Source organism: Thermobia domestica, unplaced genomic scaffold, assembly GCF_964235325.1.
Source record: "Thermobia domestica unplaced genomic scaffold, izTheDome1.hap1.1 HAP1_SCAFFOLD_408, whole genome shotgun sequence".
Classification (NCBI taxonomy): Eukaryota; Metazoa; Arthropoda; class Insecta; order Zygentoma; family Lepismatidae; genus Thermobia; species Thermobia domestica.
In genome coordinates, this window is record NW_027656118.1 from 56,127 (window position 1) to 82,409 (window position 26,283).

A 26,283-nucleotide genomic window follows, 5' to 3' on the forward strand; every position below is an offset into this window, starting at 1 on the left:
TTCTACGTGCAACCCAAAAGTCCATACCTGACCGAACAGATTTTGTCCATTTAATCTCAAAAATGTTAAGATACTTTGTATTGTTAAGTACAACCAAGTTAAGCACACTGAATTTAATATTTTAAATATTTTCTGATTTTTGTTTCAGGTATTTCGTGCATCAAAACAAAACCAGGATTCTGCTTGGAAGACAGTGAAAAGAAGCAGTGTAGGTTGTGGCTAAAAGTACGTCCTTTCTGAAGACAGACCCAATTGTATTTACATTCTTTTGTACGAATATATAACCCTAATAAAAATACTGTACTACAAATTATTATTTCTTTCTTCCATAAATTAGAATAAAATATTATCTCTGTTTAAAGAAAATGTTTGTTATTGTTAAGTCATTTCAACTCTTTTTCTCTGTAATAAGAATATTATCCCTCGCAATATTTTTTATCTTTGTGCTATTATGATTGGATGAAGTAAAATTCTATACGAAGCACTATTATTTCAGACATGCATTAAGAACTAATGTATTGTTCTGTATGTAAGGCAATGTGTATACTGAACATGTCTAGCGAAGGTGTTGTTTTAATATAGAATCTATAACTCAGCTTTTCAGTAGTCAACTTTATTGGGAATCCGAAGAAAGAAGTATATATATATATATATATATATATATATATATATATATATATATATATATATATATATATATATAAGGTTGGACTAACCAACGTATGTGTTCGAATTCTGGACTAATCCAAATTATCCAGAGAAATCATTATATATTTCTTTGTTGATATTTCAGATGTGTCCTTTATCCAAGTCATATGAAACGGAGACTTCATACATCGCTATACTTTGTATGAACTATGTTCCGTATTTACTTAATCACTTTGTAACTTTCTCTAGGGTTGACAAGGCCGCAGGTGTCAATCGAATAGTTTAGTATTTCACTCATGTCACCTTGTGACTAAGGTACGTCCTGTCGGTATATATATGGTACTGGGTTCAATTAGCGATAAAATACATTTTTAGCATTAAACAAATGTAAAAATCTACACGAAATGAGATACCATGATCTCTGACTTACGGATAACACCAAGCAACTAATGGTACTGAGTGTGATTGAGTTTAATATCTGGCTAAAATCAGTGTTCCTTTAGCTATACTTCTTTTCGTGCTCTGAATTGCAAAGATTGAAATAACCGTTTTAAATTATTGCATATATATCTTCTGAGTAATTCTGAGTATCATTGCTCTTTCTTTAAGCAATGTATGAGACTGTTAAACTGCTCGTTGCTTAAAATGTTACACTAAGAAGGATGCATCCCGGAAAGTCCAAATTTGCAGAATGTCTAGAGCAGGGAAGGATAAATATGTTTAGTCGATGGCTGCACAACGCCTCCGCTGTCACCACGTTGTCACAGCGAATACAGCGGACGTTTAAGAATATTCTGCACTTACTATTAGGTATCTGCCTGGGAACTTTGGTGCAGCTACCCAGTCTCCTTCTTGGTGTCGCATTTTTAATGGCGAGTACTGAGTAGGAATCATCTTGTGAGCGAACACGTTTTCGGCTGTCAGCATACTTTTAATTATTGCGATATTAAAAAAAAAAAAACATACCTGTTAATTAAAATGTACAGAGAAGTTATTTCTGGAAAATTCTATTCAGGCCTCTTGTGGTAACAACTGCACTTTAGAAGAAGATACTATTAAGGAAAAGAATGAGGTAAAATCATCTTTATATCGTACAAGCAATGGATGATAACTTAATAAATGATTGTACGTAAATCTTGTTTGAGTTTGAATATAGGATCGTATATGGCTGTGCATTTTGCATTATTATTGAAGTGCTGCAACTAACTAACTGCAAACCATATGATAAATTCTTACAGTAATATATCACATATTGATTTACTCTGTATGAAAACGAAAATAGTTTAACATATGGTTAACCTTCTTTGTGCCCATAATTTTAAAATTAACACTTGTGTCACTTTTCAACACTTGGCTTTGCAGTAGCTTTCCAACGAATTAGCAGGAAGCCCAAACTTACAGGACACCCTGCAGGTAAATACATTTCTTTTGACAGTTTCACTGCTCCAAACTAAGATTTGAAAAGTGTAGTATTGTTAATTTTATTATTATTGGCACAAAGGAGATCAACCATATTTTAAACTATTTTTGTTTCCATACAGAGAAAAACAATATGCGACAACATTACAGTAAGAATGTATCATGCATTTTGCAGTATGTTGTAGCACTTCAATAATGGTGCACTATACGTACAATCTAGATCCTGAATATGTCCAATCCATATATTACAACAAGGCAATACGTATGCGATACAGGTAAAATCCGTATATTTCATATGGACAATCTATAAGCTACATACATCCAATCCATACATTACATATGGCCAACCTGTACGGGACATACGTATAATCTATATGCTGCATGCAGACAGTCTATAAGCTACATATGTGCACTCTGTATGGTGCATACGGATATTCTGTATGCTGTATCGGGACAAGCTGTGTGCGACATAAGGAAAATCTGTATAATACATACGTACAATACGTATACTGTATCTAGTCGTACGTACGGGGCACAAGTACATTATAGATGCTGTCTCGGGATTGAACGCAAGAAACATACGTACAGAACGTATATTGCATACTTCTTGAAATTATGCTCCGTCCTGATAGTCAGTGAGTGTCGTCATTATTAACCGACATGCTACATACGATCCTGACGTCACAAAGCTAGATATCACCTCCGTATATACTTGTTACTGCAGATGACGTCACACGAATGACGTCATTGCACTTATGCAGACAGTACGTATAATACATACTTTTTCAGTTATACGTTTGCTGCAGGATGTTATATACGGTTGTACGTTAAGTCCAGAAACTACAGGAATTACGAATGTAACCTACGTTTTTAAGTATGCCACCTACATGTTTTTTTCTCAGTGTAACAAACCTGCTCCATCAAAATAATCACTTACTATATCAAATATATTTTATCCCTCAGTTGTTAGGGAGAGCGCTTTACAAAATGAAAACGGTATAAATTTGAAAGTTCATTCCACCTCTCTGTATGGACTTTCAATTGAAGGGTAACGTAGCAGCTAACGGTGAAAATGTGTATGGGGATCTGGCAAATAACATTGTTACCGAAATACTATCTTTTACACAGTAATGTATGTACAATAATATACAACAATTACAGTAATTTTTCCATTGTAGAAGTTCATGGTAATATGAAATACAAATATACATTGTTCATGTGTCTTGCAATTTCGTTACTATAGAATTAATAATTTTGTTTCGATTTTCTCGCGGCACACCAGCGGCCCTTTCGCGGCACACTGGTGTGCCGCGGCACACCGGTTGGGAAACGCTGACTTAGAGGCACGTTACAAGGTCTAGTAGCAGGCCACGTTTGATCAAGATCCAATGACTTCGGATTGCTTATAATATAAACACTATTCTTCTCACTGATTGATTTTGCTTTGGCTTTTCCTTTTTTTCTTTATTTTTATGGAAACATCAAATGAAGGGTGAACAATTTGTGAAATGTATTGTGCATATGTCTAAGAGTACAATATTGAAGTTTTCTCGCACTTACTGCAATACCTCATAAGTCAAAATTTTCCAACCAAAGACTGAAACAATGAATATCTATCCTGACACATATATAAGTCCAACTAAGTTCTTGAGCAAAACAAATAAAATATTCTGTAAATAGACAAATACTGTATGTTTAATTAATTATATGTTGTAATTAAAACGTGTACAATGTTTACCAAAGCTAATATAAAATTAATTAAAGCTCGTGACTTATCGTTTTTCTATCCGCAGATGAACGCCGCCATACCCTACGAGCAACCTTCCTCCGGGAGTATAAGTGATCTTTGTTTCAGGGCAGATGGAGAAGCGAAATGCCGGAAGAAAGTAGAGAGCGAGCAATTTCATTTGTATCCATGCAAATCGCATTCCAATGCAGTTTCTTGGTCCACTTCCGAAGGGCAGATACGCATATGGGTGGATTTGCTTCTTATTTTCTGGCATAAAACGTTCAGGGTCAAATTCCTCAGGGTTTGGGAAGTGTTCTGCGTTTCTATGCAAAGCCCAAGTGGGAATCGCCAACAGTGTCCCTTCTTTGATCCTCATTCCATTGTACACGAAGTCTTTATTGCAGTATCTCTCCACCCGAACTATGGAAGGGTAAAGCCTCATGGCCTCTGAGATACACGCCGTAACATATGGCAGATCTTGCATCATTTCGTATGTGATTTTCCCATCATTTCTTTCCAGTAATTGGTTCACTTCTTCGAGTGCTTTATCTTGCAGTTCAGGGTTCAACGCCAGATGGTAAAGAAAGAAGGCGAGAGCGGTGGAACTTGTGTCAAAGCCAGCTATCATGAAGTTTATTACCTGAGCTATCAGAGTGTATTGAGTAATGTTTAACTCCTTGTGTTTAGGCGATGACAACTGAAAAAAGAACATAAAAAAGAAAATTAATAATTTTATTCCTCTCCTATTTTGGCCATTTCCTTCAACGTCCAATGATTTAAAAAGATAACATAGACTAAAACAAGTCTTATACTATGTTTGGTTCTCTATTGTATTTTGTCTGAGGGCAAGAAGTTATGCAACCTGAAACCAAATTAGAAATAACGGGTTGTATAAAGTCTCGAACATATTACTGTGTTTGCGCGTCTCTTTTCAGCATCAAGGCAATATGAGACGTGAACCTACAGTTGAAGGTGAAATTCGAACTATTACATTTCAATGCTCTGACAAGGGGTATCAAACCCATACCCTGTGCAACAAAGGTGTGCGCACTAGCCACTTAATCAGCAGTGAGGAATTCAGGAAGAGGTGTACACTATTATCAGTAAACATGTTCGTTATTTTTTAATTAAAATCTTGAAGGTTTGCATTTGCAATACATTCACAATTCTGTATGCAAACTATGAAGCTAAACAAAATGTCTGTAAGAATTAGAAGGATCCCATTGACGGATTTAGAAGGGAAAAACTGGGGGATCAGCCAGAAGAAAGTCTATGATAGGTATGTCATGAGTTTACTATAAACTTTCAAACACATGTAAATAATAGTTTAAATTTTTTTGTTACTCAAAAAAACTGGGGCCCTAGCCCCCCCGGCTCCGTGCTGGATCCGCGACTGTTAGAGACTTGTAATCTGGAGATATTTGGAACTTGAACAAGGCATGATTTCAGCTGACATATCTGAAGAGAACGGAATTCCCTCTACGCTAAAGGTGAAAGAGGCTTAATGAAAGCAAATAATGGTTAATGAAATAGGACAATCCGGAAGAACTCAGAGAAAACCTACGCATACGACATTGTCTAACATTAGGGATTGAACTAATAGCTCTTGGTATAAGATGTGAGACCTGTCACTATTTAAGTTTCAAAAAGTTATAATAATAATAATAATAATAATAACAATAATAATAATAATAATAATAATAATAATAATAATAATAATAATAATAATAATAATAATAATAAAATCTTGAAAGGAATAACAACTTTTCGTAGGGTAGAAATTGCATAAACAATACATATCTTCAAGACGTCCTATAAACAGGAAAATCTATACAAGTGAAAGGTATCCCTATTTCTTCTCTAAGTACCAACAGAGTAGTATCCACAACGGTTGAACAAAATTAGGTCCAGCCCCCGAAACAACTTCTGCCACCTCCCAAATGGAGTTCGACTGTTTGATGTTTATTTAAACTGGTTTACCAAAGCAAATGACGAATTTTTACAACAGAAAAAAACAGAAGTTCCAATTTATCACACGGGAAGGATAGGGTTTAATGAATATAAAACCGGAAATTTGAATATTGTAAAAAAAAAAAAAATGTCCCTATTTTCCCTTTTATATGTCGAAAACGCTGCAACACATGTTTAGTCATTTTTGGTTATTTGTTATATGTCGAATTTCACTCCTTCCACTTAAGCGAATATTCACATTAAGTATTTTCTGAATAAAGATTGGAAACGTTTAATATTGTAAATTGTCCCTGTAAGGAGCCATAGGTTTGAAAAGGCTAAATCACATTTACGATTAATTTGAATTAGAAGTTTGTGTACGACACATCTTATCTCCAATTTAAACGAATGCTAACATAAACATTTTTTTTTTGTATAAAGAATCGAAAATTGACGTTGCTTATAGACGTTGCTCCCTTTCCCCAATAGAACATGGATTGTCGAAACATGTATTTTCTTATTATTAATTAAGAACTTAAAATAGTGAACTAAGCACCTTTAACTTGAGATATTCCTCACATTCGTCAGTTTCACAATATAAAGAGTTGTAATTAGTAAGATAGAAGTTGCCTTCTTTTTCCCAATTGCCATCTTTTTCCAATTTAAGAGCAGAATTATCGAAGAAAAATAGTATTGAAACCCTTGTTTCAATTTTTAATAGGAAGCTCGTATGCAAAGTTGCGAAGTTTCATGTTCCTAAAGTAAAATGTTTCATTACTGAAACAAAAATATTTGAACCTCCATTAACTCAACTTTACAGATGTATTTAAAAAGAAAATCCTTTCTTATCCCTTGTTTACACGGTAAAAGGAGCTTTCTGTTCAAAGTTCATGTTTCTAGCTAACTAGGTATTACAATTGTATTTACTAAATTAAGTTCACTTTAGCGTATTTTAACCATTCCTATGTAAAATTATGTATGTTCCTAAATGCACCAAATATATCCAATTTGACTTTTCTCATTTTAAAAATTTCAAACCAAGTATTTTATTATCGCACCATTTTATTTCAAGTGAAACATTTTGTTTGTTCACGGTTTCGATCACCAACTACATTTGGTTGTTGCTGGAACAATTGAAACAGTTTCTGAACTAAAAGTATTTTTCAATATTTGTCAACAACTCTACATAAAAATTTTCAGGAATATAGGCACGTACGAGCACAATACGCAGGGAAGAGTTAGAGAGACCTTGGACCGGACATCTGGATGCAAGGGAGCCGATCCTGCGGGGGCCGAGGGGGTCCGGCCCCCCCAAAGCTCATGTCGTCTCCCCTATTGTATTTATGAATATACAATATTTGGCATAATTTGAATGCAATTTGTCTTAAAAATCCTCATATATATACTTTCTGCGTCTGAATGGCCCCCCTCAAGTTTACAGAGAAATCGGAGCCAATATCTGGATACAGTCATGGTAATGCATAACAGCAATCTTTACGTATTAAATATGCTGATCTAAGGATCCAAAAATCTCGAGAACAATATACTTTGTTGAAATTAAAGATACAAGATTTCAACATCGAATTTATACTAAAACTTTTGAAACTTGGTTAGCGGGGACTGAAGTTTTTTTTTTTTTTTTTTTTAATGAGATCTCTGTGTGACTTCCCAATTACAAAGATTGCCACTATCATCAAATACTTCATAATTTAAAGCAGAAAATGGATCTGATAAATCAACGAATGAATAATACCATAACGTTGGAGCAACTCTCAGAATAAATGGGAAACTTCGACGAGGCTTATAGAAACTGATCTAATTCAACTTCCATAGCCACGGCCAAAAACTGTTTTTCACATCCGACGGATTTATTTCGCATCCAACCGTTCTCCATGAGACATGAACTAAAATCGAACTTCGCTCTCTTAATGCATGCATTAGACCTGGACCAGCTTGTTATCGAGTTTGCGAAGTGTACTCTTAAGTTTCATTTGATGTAAGAATATTATGTAAGAAGTATTTAGAAAATTTGATTTCTTTCCCTTACTTTGTGTCACGTTTGCTTTCTCAATTCTTTCAGACGCCAGTATCACGTAATTTCATTGTGCTAAGCTTCTTGTAATCCCCAATCTGTTAGGGGGTTAAACACTTTTTCACGTCAAATAATTTTTGCATTTGTGTCTACTGCTTAATACATAAAAATATATAGAATTGAATTGAATTATGTATCATAAATGTGTAGGCCCGTATTTATATACTGTGCACCCCTGTACTCTAAATAATTTGCCGTCCCGCGCACAAAATTTGCCGCTCCCCGAAAGTGGCAAATATTAGAGTTGAATACATTCAGTTTTTGGGGTCACTGAGATGAATAGTGACGGTTTAAATCCAATTCAACTTCAATGTCATATTCCACTTCCCAGGGAGGGAGGGGGGCGAGATTTTAAAAGTAATCGAAAACGACAGATATTAATGTTGAATTCATAGTTTTCGAGGTCTCTGAGTTTAACGGTATCAATTTTCATGATGTTCAAGTTCACCGTCACGCTTGAGGTGGGGGTAGCAGAGGATGACTTTTTAAAAATAATCAAATAAGCTAGCTAATTAGTAACTACTGTAATTAGAGCGAATTAAACACATTAAGATATTTTCTCGCTGTTGCGGGGGACTCTGTGCGCTGCTAGTTTTAAATATTACTTTATTGTGAATCTTAGAAAGAATTCCAAAATTTTGCCGCCCCCTAAATTCTGTCGCCCTGTGCTCAAGCACAGAATAGCACTTACCTAAATACGGGCCTGTACATGTGTAATGTAAGTGTTAATGATGAACTTTCGTAGTCTTGGGTTTGTGTACAGCAATATTTCCAGTATAGGATTCCTTTATAACAGGAGCTACAGCCCTGCTACAGATTCAATAAATAATACAAAAATCATAATAAACAGTTTTGTAGCGTTTCTTGATGTTGTTAATGTCTTCACATTATAATTAGTTCCTCAGTATTCGCTTCTGCATATTCTAAGAAACATGATTGTCACGGTATATATTTTAAATACTTTTCACTCCCAGATTATACATCCTTGTTACAGACCAGTTAGAAAAATAACATTTAATGTTGATATTCAAGATTATACTATTTTTTTTTTTTTACTTTACCTAACACTTTTAATTTCATATTTAAGAGTTACCATTGTACCAAAATTCATTATTAAAAAGAAAATGTACCTCTTTTTCCATGTCGAAAAGCATGTCAATGAAATCTCCAAACTTTTTGTTCAGTTTCCGACGCTCGTTCATGATATCTTGGCACATGGCTGTGAAGTAGTCCAACGATTTTGTGTCGAAGAATTCAAAGTATTGTTGCAAGAATGGCAGGAACACTGGAAAAATGAATGGAAGGGGGTTACTTGTAGTTAATCAATAGTTGCAGTAATTTTAAAGACAAGCCAAGAAGCACATTGCTGACAATAATAATAATAATAATAATAATAATAATAATAATAATAATAATAATAATAACCATAAAAATAAAACACCAAGCTATGATAACACAATATTGAAAAGAAACTATTTCCAGTTTTATCGAGAGGGGACTTAGCAAATGTACAAGTGTCAGGCCCGTATCCAGGGGATTCTAGGGAGGGCCCTAAATTTTTGCTGCCCCCCCTAAAATTTTCACGGTAGGTTTGCAAAATAACTATAATATGGTGATGAACTATCATATGGTTGGATCGGGCCCCCCAAACTTCAGCCGGGAGTAGTAATTGCGTGACCTGACCGAACTTTTGATTATCCAATTTTGGGGCCACCATGGACCATAGTGAATGAATCAGGGATGCTTTGGCCCGGGATTGCGTCACCTATTGAAATTTCGCTTATGCTTATTCAGGGGCCATGCACGTTGGTGTAAATGAGTCAGAGGTACCTTGGCCCTGCTATGACGTCATTGAATTGGGAGTTTAGGATCAGAGGTCATGATGATTCTTTAAAATTACTAAAAATATGGTCTTGATGATTCATTACGTTATGAAATAGTACAGGTTTACGAATGCTTTTTTTTCGTTCCCTTTTATGGCATAAAATTTGGAGGTTGTTATATATTTGATGAGATGGACTAACACGGGTGCAAATGAAATCTTTAGTTTTACGTCCCACGCTTATGCAGTTTAGGCTCAAAAAGACGGTGACGATAAGAAATGAATGAAAGTGTGGGAGAAAATTGGAGGATCCCGACCATAATGTTGTCCGCCACGAAACTATTTTGCGGGGTTTGAACCAGGGGCCACATACAGCAGAGGTGAACGCTCTACCACTGAGCCACCGCACCTCTACTGGTATGAATGAATTAGACGTAGTTGGTTCGAGCTAATATGTTCGTTTGACGTCACTGAACTGGGATTTTTAGCTTGGAGCTTATGATGGCTTTTCTCGTTCCCTTTTATGGGTATAAAATTACCAAAACAAGGTTTGATCTCTTTCTTGATGACCTATTACATTATGAATTAGTAGACCCCAGTAATAGTATAAATTAGTATTAGTATTAATATGAAACTCGAAAACTTTGGAGTTCCTTTGTGGCTAACCGGTTAGCGTATGCGCCTTTAACGTGGGAGACTAGAGTTCGATTCCCGGAAGGAGCTCATGCGATTCGGATTTCACGTTAATTAGTAGGTTCTATTTTCGCTGCTGAACTTTGGGAGGAATACTTGATTTTTGGTTGTTATCCATTTGATGAGATGGACTAACATTGGTGCAAATGAAATCTTTAGTTTTACGTCCCACGGTTATGCCGGTTAGGCTAAAGGTGACGGTGACGATGACAAATGAATGAAAGTATGGGAGAAAATTGGAGTATCCCGATCATAATGTTGCCCACCACAAAACTACTTTCGCGGGGTTTCAACCAGGGACCCGATACAGCAGAGGTGAACGCTCTACCACTGAGCCACCACGTCCCTTATTGGTGCGAATGAAGTAGAGGTATTTGGTTTGAGCTAATGTGTTTGTTTGACGTCGGGCTGACCCTATTTCACTCTTGATTATACAATTTGGGCTCCCACATGGACCATAGCGTTAATGTGAATGAATTAGAGATGCTTTGGCCCGGAATAGCATTACCTATTGAAATTTTGCTTATGTTTACTCAGGGGGCAGGGATCTCTCAGGACACATAAGGTCACCTTGATTTACATCAGGAGTTGTGGGGGAGTATAGGACCTCGTTCCCTTTGATGAGTATAAAAATATCAATTTCGGAAGTTTTTTAGCTTATACTATTACTTTTAATGAGACATTATCGTTATATAATAGAGTACAATGGTTTACTTTTTAAATTTGGGAGTCATCGTTCCCTTTGATGAGTATTGATTTTGGAGCCTTATTACGTTATATGGAGACGTATTTAAAATTATTCCCTTAAATTTCATAAGTACTTTGTGATTCATTTTGTTCCGCTTCAGGGGTGAACATAGATACTTTGCAATCGTCCCGAGTTCGATTCTTGGTGCTAGTTTCAGGAAATGTTGAATTTAACGTCTCCGCGAAAACGATGGTGATGAGAAATGATAGGACGAAACATGAGAAAAACATGAACTTACTTGACTGAGGATTGAAGCAGGGACCTCACACATTAGTGACAAACGCTATGCGACCGTGTCCCACTGAGAAGTTTTAGTTTGTTGATTACTACGTTATAATCATTGCAATTGTCCGAGTTCGATCCTTGGTGCTATTTTCAGGAAATGTTGAGCTGAACGTCCCCGTCGAGGCTAAGGGAAACGATGATGAGAAATGATAGGACGAAACAGGAGGAAACATGAACTTCCTTGCTTGCGGATTGAAGCAGGGACCTCACACATTAGAGACAAGCGCTGAGCCACCGTGCCTCATTTGGTGTGAGCAATTTCACGTATGAAAAGAACATGGACATGTTATATTACATTACACATTTTCTGCTCGTTGTTACGCATACGAGTTTGTTGTGAAATTGGAGAATCTGCTTTTACGAAGAGTATAATGTCAGTTCGTTTATTGAATATTTCTAAGATGTGTAAAAGAGAGTCGATTCCGGACCTGGTTAACAACATTAATTTATATCGTTTTTGTTCGTAGATTAAATAAAAATGTTGCAAAGTTTAAAAAAGCTTCTTCGTGCATTGGCTTATAATCATATGTTTAGAAGCAAACGTCAGCTATATTGTGTTACATGTGCTTACGTATTCGTTGTCAATATCACTGCCATTCTTTTGTTATTGCATATTAAACATATACAGTATTTAATTGTCAATGGTTTACTTTGAAAGGATATATTTATTCTTTGAAAAGGATAAAAGGGATGGGATGATGTGATTTTGGACCTAGTTAGTAACTCTCGTTTCCGTCCATGGATTAAATAAAAAGATGACTCTTTGCTTAAATCTGATTAGTTCATTGTTCGAGCGATTTTTTAAACGCTCAGCGTTTGTTGATCAGTAAGCGCTTCATTGATGGAAACAATGTTGCCAGATTTTGAAAATCTAAACTGCTCCGATTCTTTTTCGAAACAGTTCCGCTGAGTGCAAGAATTTTCAAAACTAAAAATTTTGAAAAACTAAAAATTTTCAAACTAAAAAAATTTAAACTTTTCAAAACAAAAAAAATTTCGAACTAAAAATTTCAAATCAAAAAAATTTAAACAAAAATTGTCAAACAAAAATTTCAAACTTAAAGATTTCAAATAAAATTTTGAAACAAATTTTGAAAATCTAAAATTTAAAACTAAAAAATAAAATCAAACTTTCTGGAACGAATTTTTTTAAACTTAAAATTTTCGAACTTAAGATTTCAAACCGAATTTGAAAACTAAAAACTTCTCGAACCAAATTTTCAAACAAATTTTTCCGAACTCAGAAAGTTTCAAACTTAAAACTTGCAAATCAAAATTTCAAACTAAAAGTTTTCGATCTAAAATTTTGAACTAAAAAAAATTCGAACTCAAAGTTCTCACTAAAAATTTTCGAACTCAGAAAGTTTTAAAATCAAAATTTGAAACTCAAGTTTCGAATTAAAAATATTTTCGAACTACAATTATCAAACTCAAACTTTTCGAAAATCTTAACAGAGATTGAAAGTGATCACCTAAACAGATTACATCGTAGATTGTGAATTGTTGCTAAAGTTGAAAGTGCAGTCAGTTTAATGACTTTTAGTTTACTGATTTGAATTTAAATTATCTTGGAGAAGTATTCAGGATTAAATTTGATATATGATGATAAACCGTTTGGCTAGTCATTTATTTTGTAACGTAACATTGAAATGAAGTCTCAAGCTCATCTCATAAGACAAACTATCTAGTCAGCCCAAACTCACAAATCGTTTCGCGAACCAAAGACCGCTGGTAAGCCGTAACTTTTAGTAACTCCCATACTTTCATTCATTTCTTATCGTCACCGTCTTTTTGAGCCTAAACTGCATAATCGTGGGACGTAAAACTAAAGATTTCATTTGCACCAGTGTTAGTCCATCTCATCAAATGGATAACAACCAAAAATCAAGTATTCCTCCCAAAGTTCAGCAGCGAAAATAGAACCTACTAATTAACGTGAAATCCGAATCGCATGAGCTCCTTCCGGGAATCGAACTCTAGTCTCCCACGTTAAAGGCGCATACGCTAACCGGTTAGCCACAACGGAACTCCAAAGTTTTCGAGTTTCATATTAATACTAATACTAATTTATACTATTACTGGGGTCTACTAATTCATAATGTAATAGGTCATCAAGAAAGAGATCAAACCTTGTTTTGGTAATTTTATACCCATAAAAGGGAACGAAAAAAGCCATCATAAGCTCCAAGCTAAAAATCCCAGTTCAGTGACGTCAAACGAACATATTAGCTCGAACCAACTACGTCTAATTCATTCATACCAGTAGAGATGCGGTGGCTCAGTGGTAGAGCGTTCACCTCTGCTGTATGTGGCCCCTGGTTCAAACCCCGCAAAATAGTTTCGTGGCGGACAACATTATGGTCGGGATCCTCCAATTTTCTCCCACACTTTCATTCATTTATTATCGTCACCGTCTTTTTGAGCCTAAACTGCATTTGCGTGGGACGTAAAACTAAATATTTCATTTGCACCCGTGTTAGTCCATCTCATCAAAAATATAACAACCTCCAAATTTTATGCCATAAAAGGGAACGAAAAAAAAAAGCATTCGTAAACCTGTACTATTTCATAACGTAATGAATCATCAAGACCATATTTTTAGTAATTTTAAAGAATCATCATGACCTCTGATCCTAAACTCCCAATTCAATGACGTCATAGCAGGGCCAAGGTACCTCTGACTTATTTACACCAACGTGCATAGCCCCTGAATAAGCATAAGCGAAATTTCAATAGGTGACGCAATCCCGGGCCAAAGCATCCCTGATTCATGGTCCATGGTGGCCCCAAAATTGGATAATCAAAAGCTCGGTCAGGTCACGCAATTACTACTCTGGGCCCCCCCTACATTTTTGGGCTGGCTACGGGCCTGACAAGTGTCAGTCAAAAAATTTCCCGGGATGTTGTAATTTTGGCATTTGTGATGCAATTACAATGAATCTTGTACAATACAAGCTAGTTATGAATTTCACAAGTGTAAAACAGGCCATAGCAGGCAGTGTATGAGTAATGTAGCTGATTGACAAGTGTAAAACAGGCCATAACAGTCAGTGTATGAGTAGTGTAGCTGATTGACAAGTGTAAAACAGGCCATAGCAGGCAGTGTATGAGTAGTGTAGCTGATTGACAAGTGTAAAACAGGCCATAACAGGCAGTGTATGAGTAGTGTAGCTGATTGACAAGTGTAAAACAGGCCATAACAGGCAGTGTATGAGTAGTGTAGCTGATTGACAAGTGTAAAACAGGCCATAACAGGTAGTGTATGAGTAGTGTAGCTGATTTGCAAGTGTAAAACAGGCCATAACAGGCAGTGTATGAGTAGTGTAGCTGATTGACAAGTGTAAAACAGGCCATAACAGGCAGTGTATGAGTAGTGTAGCTGATTTGCAAGTGTAAAACAGGCCATAACAGGCAGTGTATGAGTAGCGTAGCTGATTGACAAGTGTAAAACAGGCCATAACAGGCAGTGTATGAGTAGTGTAGCTGATTGACAAGTGTAAAACAGGCCATAACAGGCAGTGTATGAGTAGTGTAGCTGATTGGCAAGTGTAAAGCAGGCCATAGCAGGCAGTGTATGAGTAGTGTAGCTGATTGACAAGTGTAAAACAGGACATAACAGGCAGTGTATGAGTAGTGTAGCTTATTGACAAGTGTAAAACAGGCCGTAACAGGCAGTGTATGAGTAGTGTAGCTGATTGGCAAGTGTAAAACAGGCCATAACAGGCAGTGTATGAGTAGTGTAGCTGATTGACAAGTGTAAAACAGGCCATAACAGGCAGTGTATGAGTAGTGTAGCTGATTGACAAGTGTAAAACAGGCCATAACAGGCAGTGTATGAGTAGTGTAGCTGATTGACAAGTGTAAAACAGGCCATAACAGGCAGTGTATGAGTAGTGTAGCTGATTTGCAAGTGTAAAACAGGCCATAACAGGCAGTGTATGAGTAGTGTAGCTGATTGGCAAGTGTAAAGCAGGCCATAACAGGCAGTGTATGAATAGTGTAGCTGATTGACAAGTGTAAAACAGGCCATAACAGGCAGTGTGTGAGTAGTGTAGCTGATTGACAAGTGTAAAACAGGCCATAACAGGCAGTGTATGAGTAGTGTAGCTGATTGACAAGTGTAAAACAGGCCATAACAGGCAGTGTATGAGTAGTGTAGCTGATTGACAAGTGTAAAACAGGCCATAACAGGCAGTGTATGAGTAGTGTAGCTGATTGACAAGTGTAAAACAGGCCATAACAGGCAGTGTATGAGTAGTGTAGCTGATTGACAAGTGTAAAACAGGCCATAACAGGCAGTGTATGAGTAGTGTAGCTGATTTGCAAGTGTAAAACAGGCCATAACAGGCAGTGTATGAGTAGTGTAGCTGATTGACAAGTGTAAAGCAGGCCATAACAGGCAGTGTATGAGTAGTGTAGCTGATTGACAAGTGTAAAGCAGGCCATCACAGGCAGTGTATGATTAGTGTAGCTGAACGGAGGAGTGTGTGGTAATCAGTTGGTGCAGTGTCGAAATTCGAGCAACGCAAGAAACATCAAGTTAATGTTAAAATTGGGGAAATCTTCTTCAGAAACTTTGGTAGCCTTAACATCCGTTTAGCATCATTCGATTTTTGGCTCTTATTGAAGGAAGAAATGACCTTCAAAGGTACCTTTTCGTCTCCGTGGAAGACATCAAAACTAATGCGAGTGGATCAAAAGAGGACTTTCGTTGATGTTTCCAGCAATGGCTGGAGCAGTGAAGCAAGTATATGTATTCCGATGGTGTCTACTTTGAAGACGATTAAATAAATATGTACTTATATCGTGTCAATTAAGAGTTACAACCAACTTCCGGAAAATTTTTCACTGCTCCTCCTGTATACATAGACTCGAAAATTCTCCCATGTTTTACTGTAGGGAATATTTTACTTTCTTCCTTCTGCATACAATTCTTTAATTATTTTAAATGATAAGTTGAAATATGAAAATTACTCTTAAGGGATCCCGAGATATGAATATTTTATTACAACGTAACACCTTTTCTACGCATCTTTTTCTACCCTCATAGGTTAAATAAAGAAAACTCTTAAACACATGTTTATTTATTTTAAATGAAAAGTATAAATAATTTCATATCTGTGACCTTAAGGGATCCCGAGATATGGACACCTTTCATAATAATTTCTGCCTCTATTCTGTCCATTCTTCCACAGCGAATTTCCAAACATTCTTTCTTAGCTGCACTTTACTCACAAATCCTATGCACTGTCCAAAATTTAACTTTCTAGCTTAATCAGTCAGTTACCCCCTCAGTCAGAACTTCTTTTATATACAAGAGTTGGAGAAAAAGTAATGACAACATTATTATAATTCATGCCTGGCTTTATGAAGAGGAGAATACCTGTTACATTCCTTCAATGTAACAGGCTCCTATCTCTATCACTTTCTTCTACATGTGAAGAAAGCGTCGCTCACCGTTAGTGCATCAATTTGTCGATGTCCCGATGGCACCGCCATATGCCACGGATGAGCTTCTCTTCTGTCACCTGTGCTTCCTGTGAAGTGATTCTTCCATTTTGGCAAAAGATCGTCAGAAAACCTCTGAAAACATTGTTGTGCACTGCGTCTAATTGCCACTTCAATCCTCATCCACGGACATTGTTCGTCTTTCCGAAACATATTGTTACGGCGCTTCTACTTTTCACCTGTACTTCATGGCACTTCTTCTTTTGACTGAACAACATACAGTCATTACCACTCGTTACACTTCGTCATCTCACGTTCCCTTACGTGGTATGTAACTCTTGCTAGTACTTAGATACATCTTTTGACATAGGAATAGTGTTATCGCTACTATTCAACCTATATATAAGCAATTTGTTGCTTCTTTTACCGTTTATGCTTTAAGAACTTCAATGTTTAAACAAAGTAGCACATTACTTCTTGAATAACTGATTTATTGAGACTGGAAATAGCCTGTTAAGTATGTCTCTCATGCTACATGCGTCATTTGTAGGAGCAAATATTTGGGATTTGTTTCTACTGAGTTGGACAGGAGCCTAGTGCTATACTGGTTAGTACATTCGTAATGCGATTCCAGGGATCTTCACGATTTAGTATGACTCACTTCTACCTTGCCTTAGTTTCGTAGATAAAAGTCGCAAGAAGTAAGGTTACGTTTTGAAGGGGATCTCCTCAACTAGTCTCATGTTTTTCCTGAGCTGCATGTGGAAACACAATCAGTTGTGGGAGTATATGCGAAGGACACCATTACCATTTGTTTGGAATATTAATTCCTGATAGTCCGGTGCCATACAGCACGACATCCATGCTCGCTTTACCATAAACTCCGTATCTTTACCAGTGATGCAATGAGTCACAGATTTAGTGACGTGTGACTTGGAGGGCTAGGTGATTTGTTTAGTCTCGTGATTCGTCTCACCCAGTAATCCAGTATGACCCATGATTTGGACAAATGTAGAAAGCACGATAGATTATCATACACACGAAGAAATTTGACATATTAACGTGCTTGTAACAAGCTTAATTTTCTCCTGTTCTCAATAAATCTAATTTTCATTCTCTCTTCTCTGCATATACATATTGTAAAATTCTCTATCTATGCATGGTGGAACAAAACATGGTACACGGGAATTTGGACTTTCCCATCACCTTTTATTATAAAAGATACTCTTGAGTACAGAAATATATTGCAATAAATAGTTTCCTCTAATATTTTAGGTAAGCAAGAGAAAATGAACCTAATGACCAGCCGCAGTAGGGCTTTTAGGAAATGTTTTTCTGAATTGACCAAGCGTCGTGTGAGGTTAAGGTGTTCCCAATGGCCAGGCGCCTTAGGGCTTTGGTGGTTTGATCAACCTGGAGAGATTGATGATTCTTTAGGGGTGCTGTCTTTTATCTATGCTGTCTTTTATCCTAAAATATCGGCTACCTTCGTTGATCTCCATCTTGCTGACTGTTGGCGATGGTGAGCGACTCCTCTTCGGTATTTATTTACTGCAAATACGTATAATAAACACATGGCTACAGCTTGGTGTGAAGACATGCAAATTTGGAGTCACTTTAATAAAATCTTGACATATAATGTGATTATGTTCTTACATTCGGCACAGGAGTCCCAGGTGCGATTTTTGGAATGATTGCATATAGCCTTGAGCTGTAAGGCCGCATTTTAATAAGATCAGTTCTAAAAGATAACAAACTTCGAAGAAACTAGAATAAATGTATGTGATTAAGAAATAGTGTCACATCGGAAATGGAACAAGTGAATATTAAAGTTCTAGTAATGAACATCATTAACGCACTACAGCATTATGCAATAATGCTGTTTAGCTGATACGTTAACAGTAGTTTTCGGGTCATCCTAGGGCCGTGCGTAAGTAATACAGCCGAATGCCACACCCCATACCATAAGGCCAACTGAGCGCTCTCACCTCACAGTCAGTGTTAAACATTGCACTATTTTGAATTATATATCTACCACTAGAAAAACAATCAATAGTTTGATTTGATTTCTAATACTTTAGAAATTAAATACATTTTGTTTTATGAAAACTTATTAAAAGCTACGGAGTTATAAACAATTTTCAAGAAAGGCTTACTTATCTCCCACTTGGTAGACTTAAATTAGATCAACGAGAAGGATTGGTCCAGGAGTCTTATTCAAAATAGTGTAAGGTATCAGGTTAACCTATACTACAGTAGAAATATTGAACGGTTCAAGTATATCTGTCTCTCTCCGTTACCAAGAGAATCTAACATTTTTCTATTTAAGTAAGAAATGGTAGAGACGCTGAGACTACTGACCTGTGTTCAAATTGAGTTGTTTCAATACCAACATCTTTTGCTACGGAAAACTAACCGCGAATCAACAATTTATCATTTGAAAATTAGAGAATTCTCGGATTTTGTAACCATGAAATTCTGCTCTAATGCACACACGAATCCGCACAACACCACCTCTTTAGTAGTCATCATCCAATGCAGCATTAATGCTATTAATACAACGATTCGCAATTCACGAGTGTTCACTGGTAGTAACTCAAGAATTTTAGGTAGTGCAGTACATGAGTACTTCCATAATTTTGATCATTATATGTGAATCAAACTCAATAGTTCGTCAAAATCTAGTTTTGATGTCTGGACTCAGAAGCAATAGTATTAAATGTGACTTACCGCTGATGTAAAGAGGGATATTACTGTCAATGGGACCTAAAACCGCCAATCTCTCCATCATCGTCTTGAACTCACTGTTGGGTTGTTGCAACGAATGGAGCTTCGTCCCAAACACTGACATCCCCATCACATCAGTTCCTAAAGCACTTAGAATCCTGAAACGAGTAAAAAATATGATCACGAAATCTAAATTTACAAAATAGAAGTGGCAATGTTATTATTTGAAAATATATGAATCTTAATTTGTGCGGTATGGTACTTTTGCTATCAAGAATGCTCAAGATATGATCAGCCAGAAATTTGTGTTGGAATAATTCATTCGAGATGTCCGCTTACATGGAAGATGGCTTAAATAATTCATATAGAAGCATGATTTTATTATGAGAATAGGCATATAACTTGAAAATGATGTGACGTTACTCAAACTGTATTTCTGTTTTGTGAAATCATAAATAAAATATGCAATTGTCTCCTGGACACCGAAAAAAACAAATGTACATTGATAGAATTTAAATGAAACAATTAAAATTTGGGAAATCACTTTCTTACAGAAAATTGACCTGTATTTAAAATATGAAATAATACTAAACTTCAATATGCACACTTTAAAACAGTAGAGAGTGTACAAAACTATAAAGGTAAAAAAGAAAGTACTGTCGCTCTGTGTGCAGATCTGTGCTCAATTGATCTTCACTGTGAGTTGAATGCGAATGGAGATAAGGCAATGGTCAGTTGTTGGTGTGAATATATTTAACATACTACTTGGTTGTGGCAGTTCAATTACGCCGCGAACTTGTGGAAGGACAGAGTGAACATGGGACCTCCATAGAGCGTCAAAAGGGCGTGTATGTTGTACAAGTTCAAACTAGGGTCAAACGACGCTGCAACGGGCCGGAAGATATGCCAGGCCTTTGGTAAGGATGTCTTGACCACGCGGACAGTGCAGTGGTCGTTTAACAAGTTTAAGGATGGTGACGAAACACTCGAAGACACACCACGTGCCAGAAAACCAACACATGTACAAAATGAAGATCTTCAGGCAGCAATTGAGGGGAACAGTGGACATACATGTGAGGAACTGGGGCTACAATTCAATCTGAATGGAGAAACCAACTTGGGAAGTACTACAATGATGATGTGTCCCAATGATTTCACTCCGGACCAGAAGGCAACGCGAACAGACACCTGTGTTTCTTTGCTGTCTCGTCTAAGGAAGGAGCCATTTATGGACAGCATGTGATGAGAAAAGTGAGTCCTGTACGAAGCTCCACGGCGGTGTCGTCATTGGTTAGCATCCCATGAACCGGTTCCAAAACACCCGAAACCAGCACTGCACCAGAAGAAGGTCCTCCTGTGTGTTTGGTGGACTGCTCGCGGCATCGTGCATCGGGAACTGCTAGCAGCTGGTCAAAGCATCAATGCAGCTGTGTACTGTCAGCAGTTCAGCCGTGTTGAAGAAAAGCTCAAAACTCTAGAGTCAACACTTCTGAATCGCAAAGGGGTCCTCCTGTTACAGACAACGCTAAGCCCTATGTGACTAGGATGACCCGGAACACTATTCTACGATTTAAAAAGGGAACACTATTGCATCCGACAAACTCCTGGGATATTGTACCGTCTGATTATCACCTGTTGCATTTCTTGGACAATCACTTCAGAGGTGGCCAGTTCAAATCCCTAGTAGATGTGCAAAATGCACTTGATGCCTTCTTCGTTTCATGGGCCACGAAATTCTACCGCGATGGAATCCACGGCCTTCCAGAACGTTGGCAGAAGATCGTCGATGTCGATGGGGACTATTTTTGATCTTCCAGGCACGTCTTAGGTGACATATCAATGTTCGAAGGTGGTGGATGAAAAGCGACAAAACTTTCTTAGTTATCTTTATACCTTAAATTATGAGCAATGCCCCTAACGTAAGCCCAGCTAGTAATTTATGAAATTTCTTGTATAGTTTGTGTTCAAAACCACTGTACTATTTTTAAGCCACCATAACATTTTGCAATAAGGTTGTGCAGATGATATCGGATCACTAGGTCTATCTGAGTCAGTGGGTCCTCGTCTGGAGACGTGAATTGCACTATAAAGCAACATCGTAAATAAATAATCTGGAGTCAACACTTCTGAATCGCAAAGGGGTCCTCCTGTTACAGACAACGCTAAGCCCTATGTGACTAGGATGACCCGGAACACTGTTCTACGATTTGGAAGGGAATACTATTGCATCCGAAAAACTCCTCGGACATTGTACCGTCTGATTATCACCTGTTGCATTTCTTGGAAATCACTTCAGAGGTGGCCAGTTCAAATCCCTAGTAGATGTGCAAAATGCACTTGATGCCTACTTCGTTTCATGGGCCACGACATTCTACCGCGATGGAATCCACGGCCTTCCAGAACGTTGGCAGAAGATCGTCGATGTCGATGGGGACTATTTTTGATCTTCCAGGCACGTCTTAGGTGACATATCAATGTTCGAAGGTGGTGGATGAAAAGCGACAAAACTTTCTTAGATATCTTTATACCTTAAATTATGAGCAATGCCCCTAACGTAAGCCCAGCTAGTAATTTATGAAATTTCTTGTATAGTCTGTGTTCAAAACCACTGTACTATTTTTAAGCCACCATAACATTTTGCAATAAGGCTGTGCAGATGATATCGGATCACTAGGTCTATCTGAGTCAGTGGGTCCTCGTCTGGAGACGTGAATTGCACTATAAAGCAACATCGTAAATAAATAATCTGGAGTCAACACTTCTGAATCGCAAAGGGGTCCTCCTGTTACAGACAACGCTAAGCCCTATGTGACTAGAATGACCCGGAACACTGTTCTACGATTTGGAAGGGAACACTATTGCATCCGAAAAACTCCTCGGACATTGTACCGTCTGATTATCACCTGTTGCATTTCTTGGAAATCACTTCAGAGGTGGCCAGTTCAAATCCCTAGTAGATGTGCAAAATGCACTTGATGCCTTCTTCGTTTCATGGGCCACGAAATTCTACCGCGATGGAATCCACGGCCTTCCAGAACGTTGGCAGAAGATCGTCGATGTCGATGGGGACTATTTTTGATCTTCCAGGCACGTCTTAGGTGACATATCAATGTTCGAAGGTGGTGGATGAAAAGCGACAAAACTTTCTTAGTTATCTTTATACCTTAAATTATGAGCAATGCCCCTAACGTAAGCCCAGCTAGTAATTTATGAAATTTCTTGTATAGTCTGTGTTCAAAACCACTGTACTATTTTTAAGCCACCATAACATTTTGCAATAAGGTTGTGCAGATGATATCGGATCACTAGGTCTATCTGAGTCAGTGGGTCCTCGTCTGGAGACGTGAATTGCACTATAAAGCAACATCGTAAATAAATAATCTGGAGTCAACACTTCTGAATCGCAAAGGGGTCCTCCTGTTACAGACAACGCTAAGCCCTATGTGACTAGGATGACCCGGAACACTGTTCTACGATTTGGAAGGGAACACTATTGCATCCGAAAAACTCCTCGGACATTGTACCGTCTGATTATCACCTGTTGCATTTCTTGGAAATCACTTCAGAGGTGGCCAGTTCAAATCCCTAGTAGATGTGCAAAATGCACTTGATGCCTTCTTCGTTTCATGGGCCACGAAATTCTACCGCGATGGAATCCACGGCCTTCCAGAACGTTGGCAGAAGATCGTCGATGTCGATGGGGACTATTTTTGATCTTCCAGGCACGTCTTAGGTGACATATCAATGTTCGAAGGTGGTGGATGAAAAGCGACAAAACTTTCTTAGTTATCTTTATACCTTAAATTATGAGCAATGCCCCTAACGTAAGCCCAGCTAGTAATTTATGAAATTTCTTGTATAGTGTGTGTGTTCAAAACCAATGTACTATTTTTAAGCCACCATAACATTTTGCAATAAGGTTGTGCAGATGATATCGGATCACTAGGTCTATCTGAGTCAGTGGGTCCTCGTCTGGAGACGTGAATTGCACTATAAAGCAACATCGTAAATAAATAACCACAGGGAGCGTATACTAATCCATGAAATATAATATTGATTCTTTCTAGATAGTAATTAAAGTCGATAGACGTTGACACTAGTAACATTTACTAGTGTAATAATCGATGTAATTGCTGTATAGATTATAGATCAATGCTAAAATCCAAGTTGATCTACAACGTTGCAACATAGTGAAATTTTGATTTCTTATAGCGGCTGAAAAATTCTTCGGAAAATATACCATTTGGCTTTACAGCGAACTCTCTTTAATTAGAACTTGGATAATTCGAATTATTGGATAATTCGAACTAAAGGTTATTCACCTTGAAAACTGTATTAAAAACAGTAGTAGAAAATCGTGGATAAATCGAAATTTTGAACCTTTTGTTTGGATAACTCGAAGTATTTACAGTGGAAAAAAATTACAGTGTTCGACAGATTGCGTACAGAACAATGCAATTTTAACTTGTTTTTGACCTTATCGAGAGGCGATCTTTGTTGGTTAATACCACCTCCGCTGGACTCCCTCACGCTATAGAGAATCAGTCAGAAGGTGGTTTGTAAGCATCTCTCCTTCTCCTCAATAACCTGGAAGTGTACATCCCTTCTGTAAAAGTGTGAACGACCTTTTGAACCCTGTCCTCCTCTAGCAAATGACTTGTACGGGGCATTTGTGCAATTCTCTTTAGCTGAACTAAAAGCAGTAACAAAAAAGGTAAGCAGATTAGTTTGTGATGTATTAGCAAGTATTATGCACAATCTCGAATCGCGGCGCGTATTCTAATTCCTTTCGAAAATATGGTGTATTAAAGGTAAAATGCATTGCATGCTAATTATTTTTTCATATACGGTACACTTATTTTGTTCCCTTGATTTTATTTAAAAATCAGAGTTTTTGGTTAATTCGAATTTTGGATAATTCGAATTGTTTCGTGTCCCCTTGGACTTCGAATTAAAGAGACTCCACTGTATTTTGATCTGAAGAATTGTGCTTTGTTGTCCATGGGCGCGGTTTTTAGAACACCCGGTATGTTATATACTTTGGTGAGGCTTTATTTTATACAATCACTGATATAGATCGATCCAATGCTATTATAGTATGAACAATATGCAAAATAAAGTAATAGTAACACACAAAAGAGACAAGTAAGTATCTACCAAGATTTTTCTTATACACTATATTAAAATATAATTACACTACTTACTCTCTAATATTTTGAACGGGATGCTTTATGATTTCCTTTTCCAGGTCCTTCGTCAAATTTTCTGTACATTGTTTCATCATCTCAAACATATGTTTTAGTTTTCCCGAGCTGAACGCAGGCGTCTGTGCACTACGAACAACTTTCCATTTCTCCCCGACCAGTAAATCTAGCATCTCCCCGGAAGGATGGTTCATTTTCATTGGGCGACGGCTGTGGAAATGGTCAAAGTATTTCACAGTGAAATCTCGGATGAACTCAGGATCCACTGTAAATATGACCGGGAATCTTCCTTCGTAAAGTCCCCATGTTTTGCCATATCTGAAACAGAGTTTCAAATTATTAGTGCAGTTAAATGATAACTTTTTACAACTAATTTTCAATTGTGGCGTAAAGCATTGTCTTACGTGTTTATTTAAGCAAACAAATTATGAGTATATGCTTACAAATAGTTTCCCTCTTAAAGTAGATAATATAATAACTCGTACGGAATTTAATCTATTATATAAAAGAGAACGCACAAATCCTTTGTTACCTCATCACGCTAATACGGCTGAACCAATTTCTTTCATTTTTGGGGGGTTATTAGGATTTGGACCCTAGATGGTTTTTATCATATCACTTTAATTTTCAATTACCAGTGTCTTGAGATAATTGACCATTCAGGTGTCCATAACGTACAAATCCTTTGTTAGTTCATCATAGGTAAAAATAAACGTATTTATATGCAACCCACATGACCGTGTCACTCGGCGGGTTAACATAAATGACAGGCGATATAATGTTAACATTTAGTGCAATCTTCTATGGTTTTTATCATATCACTTGAAAGCGAAAAAGTAAAAATTATCTAAGTAACAAAGTTTATTGCGTTCGGGGGTGACCGCAGCGAAGCGGGGCGGGTTAACATAAATGACAGGCGATATAATGTTAACATTTACTGCAATCTTCTATGGTTTTTATCATATCACTTGAAAGCGAAAAAGTAAAAATTATCTAAGTAACAAAGTTTATTGCGTTCCGGGGTGACCGCAGCGAAGCGGGGTGAACGCTGCTAGTCTATTATATAAAAGAGAACGCACAAATCCTTTGTTACCTCATCACGCTAATACGGCTGAACCAATTTCTTTCATTTTTGGGGGGTTATTAGGATTTGGACCCTAGATGGTTTTTATCATATCACTTTAATTTTCAATTACCAGTGTCTTGAGATAATTGACCATTCAGGTGTCCATAACGTACAAATCCTTTGTTAGTTCATCATAGGTAAAAATAAACGTATTTATATGCAACCCACATGACCGTGTCACTCGGCGGGTTAACATAAATGACAGGCGATATAATGTTAACATTTAGTGCAATCTTCTATGGTTTTTATCATATCACTTGAAAGCGAAAAAGTAAAAATTATCTAAGTAACAAAGTTTATTGCGTTCGGGGGTGACCGCAGCGAAGCGGGGCGGGTTAACATAAATGACAGGCGATATAATGTTAACATTTACTGCAATCTTCTATGGTTTT

The 26,283-nt window shown here is 37.1% G+C and overlaps 1 protein-coding gene across 1 annotated transcript in view; it reads right to left on the reverse strand.

The window, feature by feature from the left end:
- Nucleotides 1-3,744: 3,744 nt before the first annotated feature.
- The window catches only part of LOC145676833 (cytochrome P450 3A14-like), a 33,456-nt gene continuing 10,917 nt past the window's right edge, over nucleotides 3,745-26,283 (reverse strand). The window contains exons 2-5 of the mRNA XM_081747620.1: nucleotides 24,766-25,083; nucleotides 19,565-19,719; nucleotides 8,969-9,123; nucleotides 3,745-4,493 (exon numbers count right to left, since the gene is read on the reverse strand). Of these exons, the coding sequence (XP_081603746.1) occupies nucleotides 3,840-4,493; nucleotides 8,969-9,123; nucleotides 19,565-19,719; nucleotides 24,766-25,083 (1,282 nt within the window). The 3' untranslated portion in view covers nucleotides 3,745-3,839. The remainder of the gene's footprint in view (nucleotides 4,494-8,968; nucleotides 9,124-19,564; nucleotides 19,720-24,765; nucleotides 25,084-26,283) is intronic.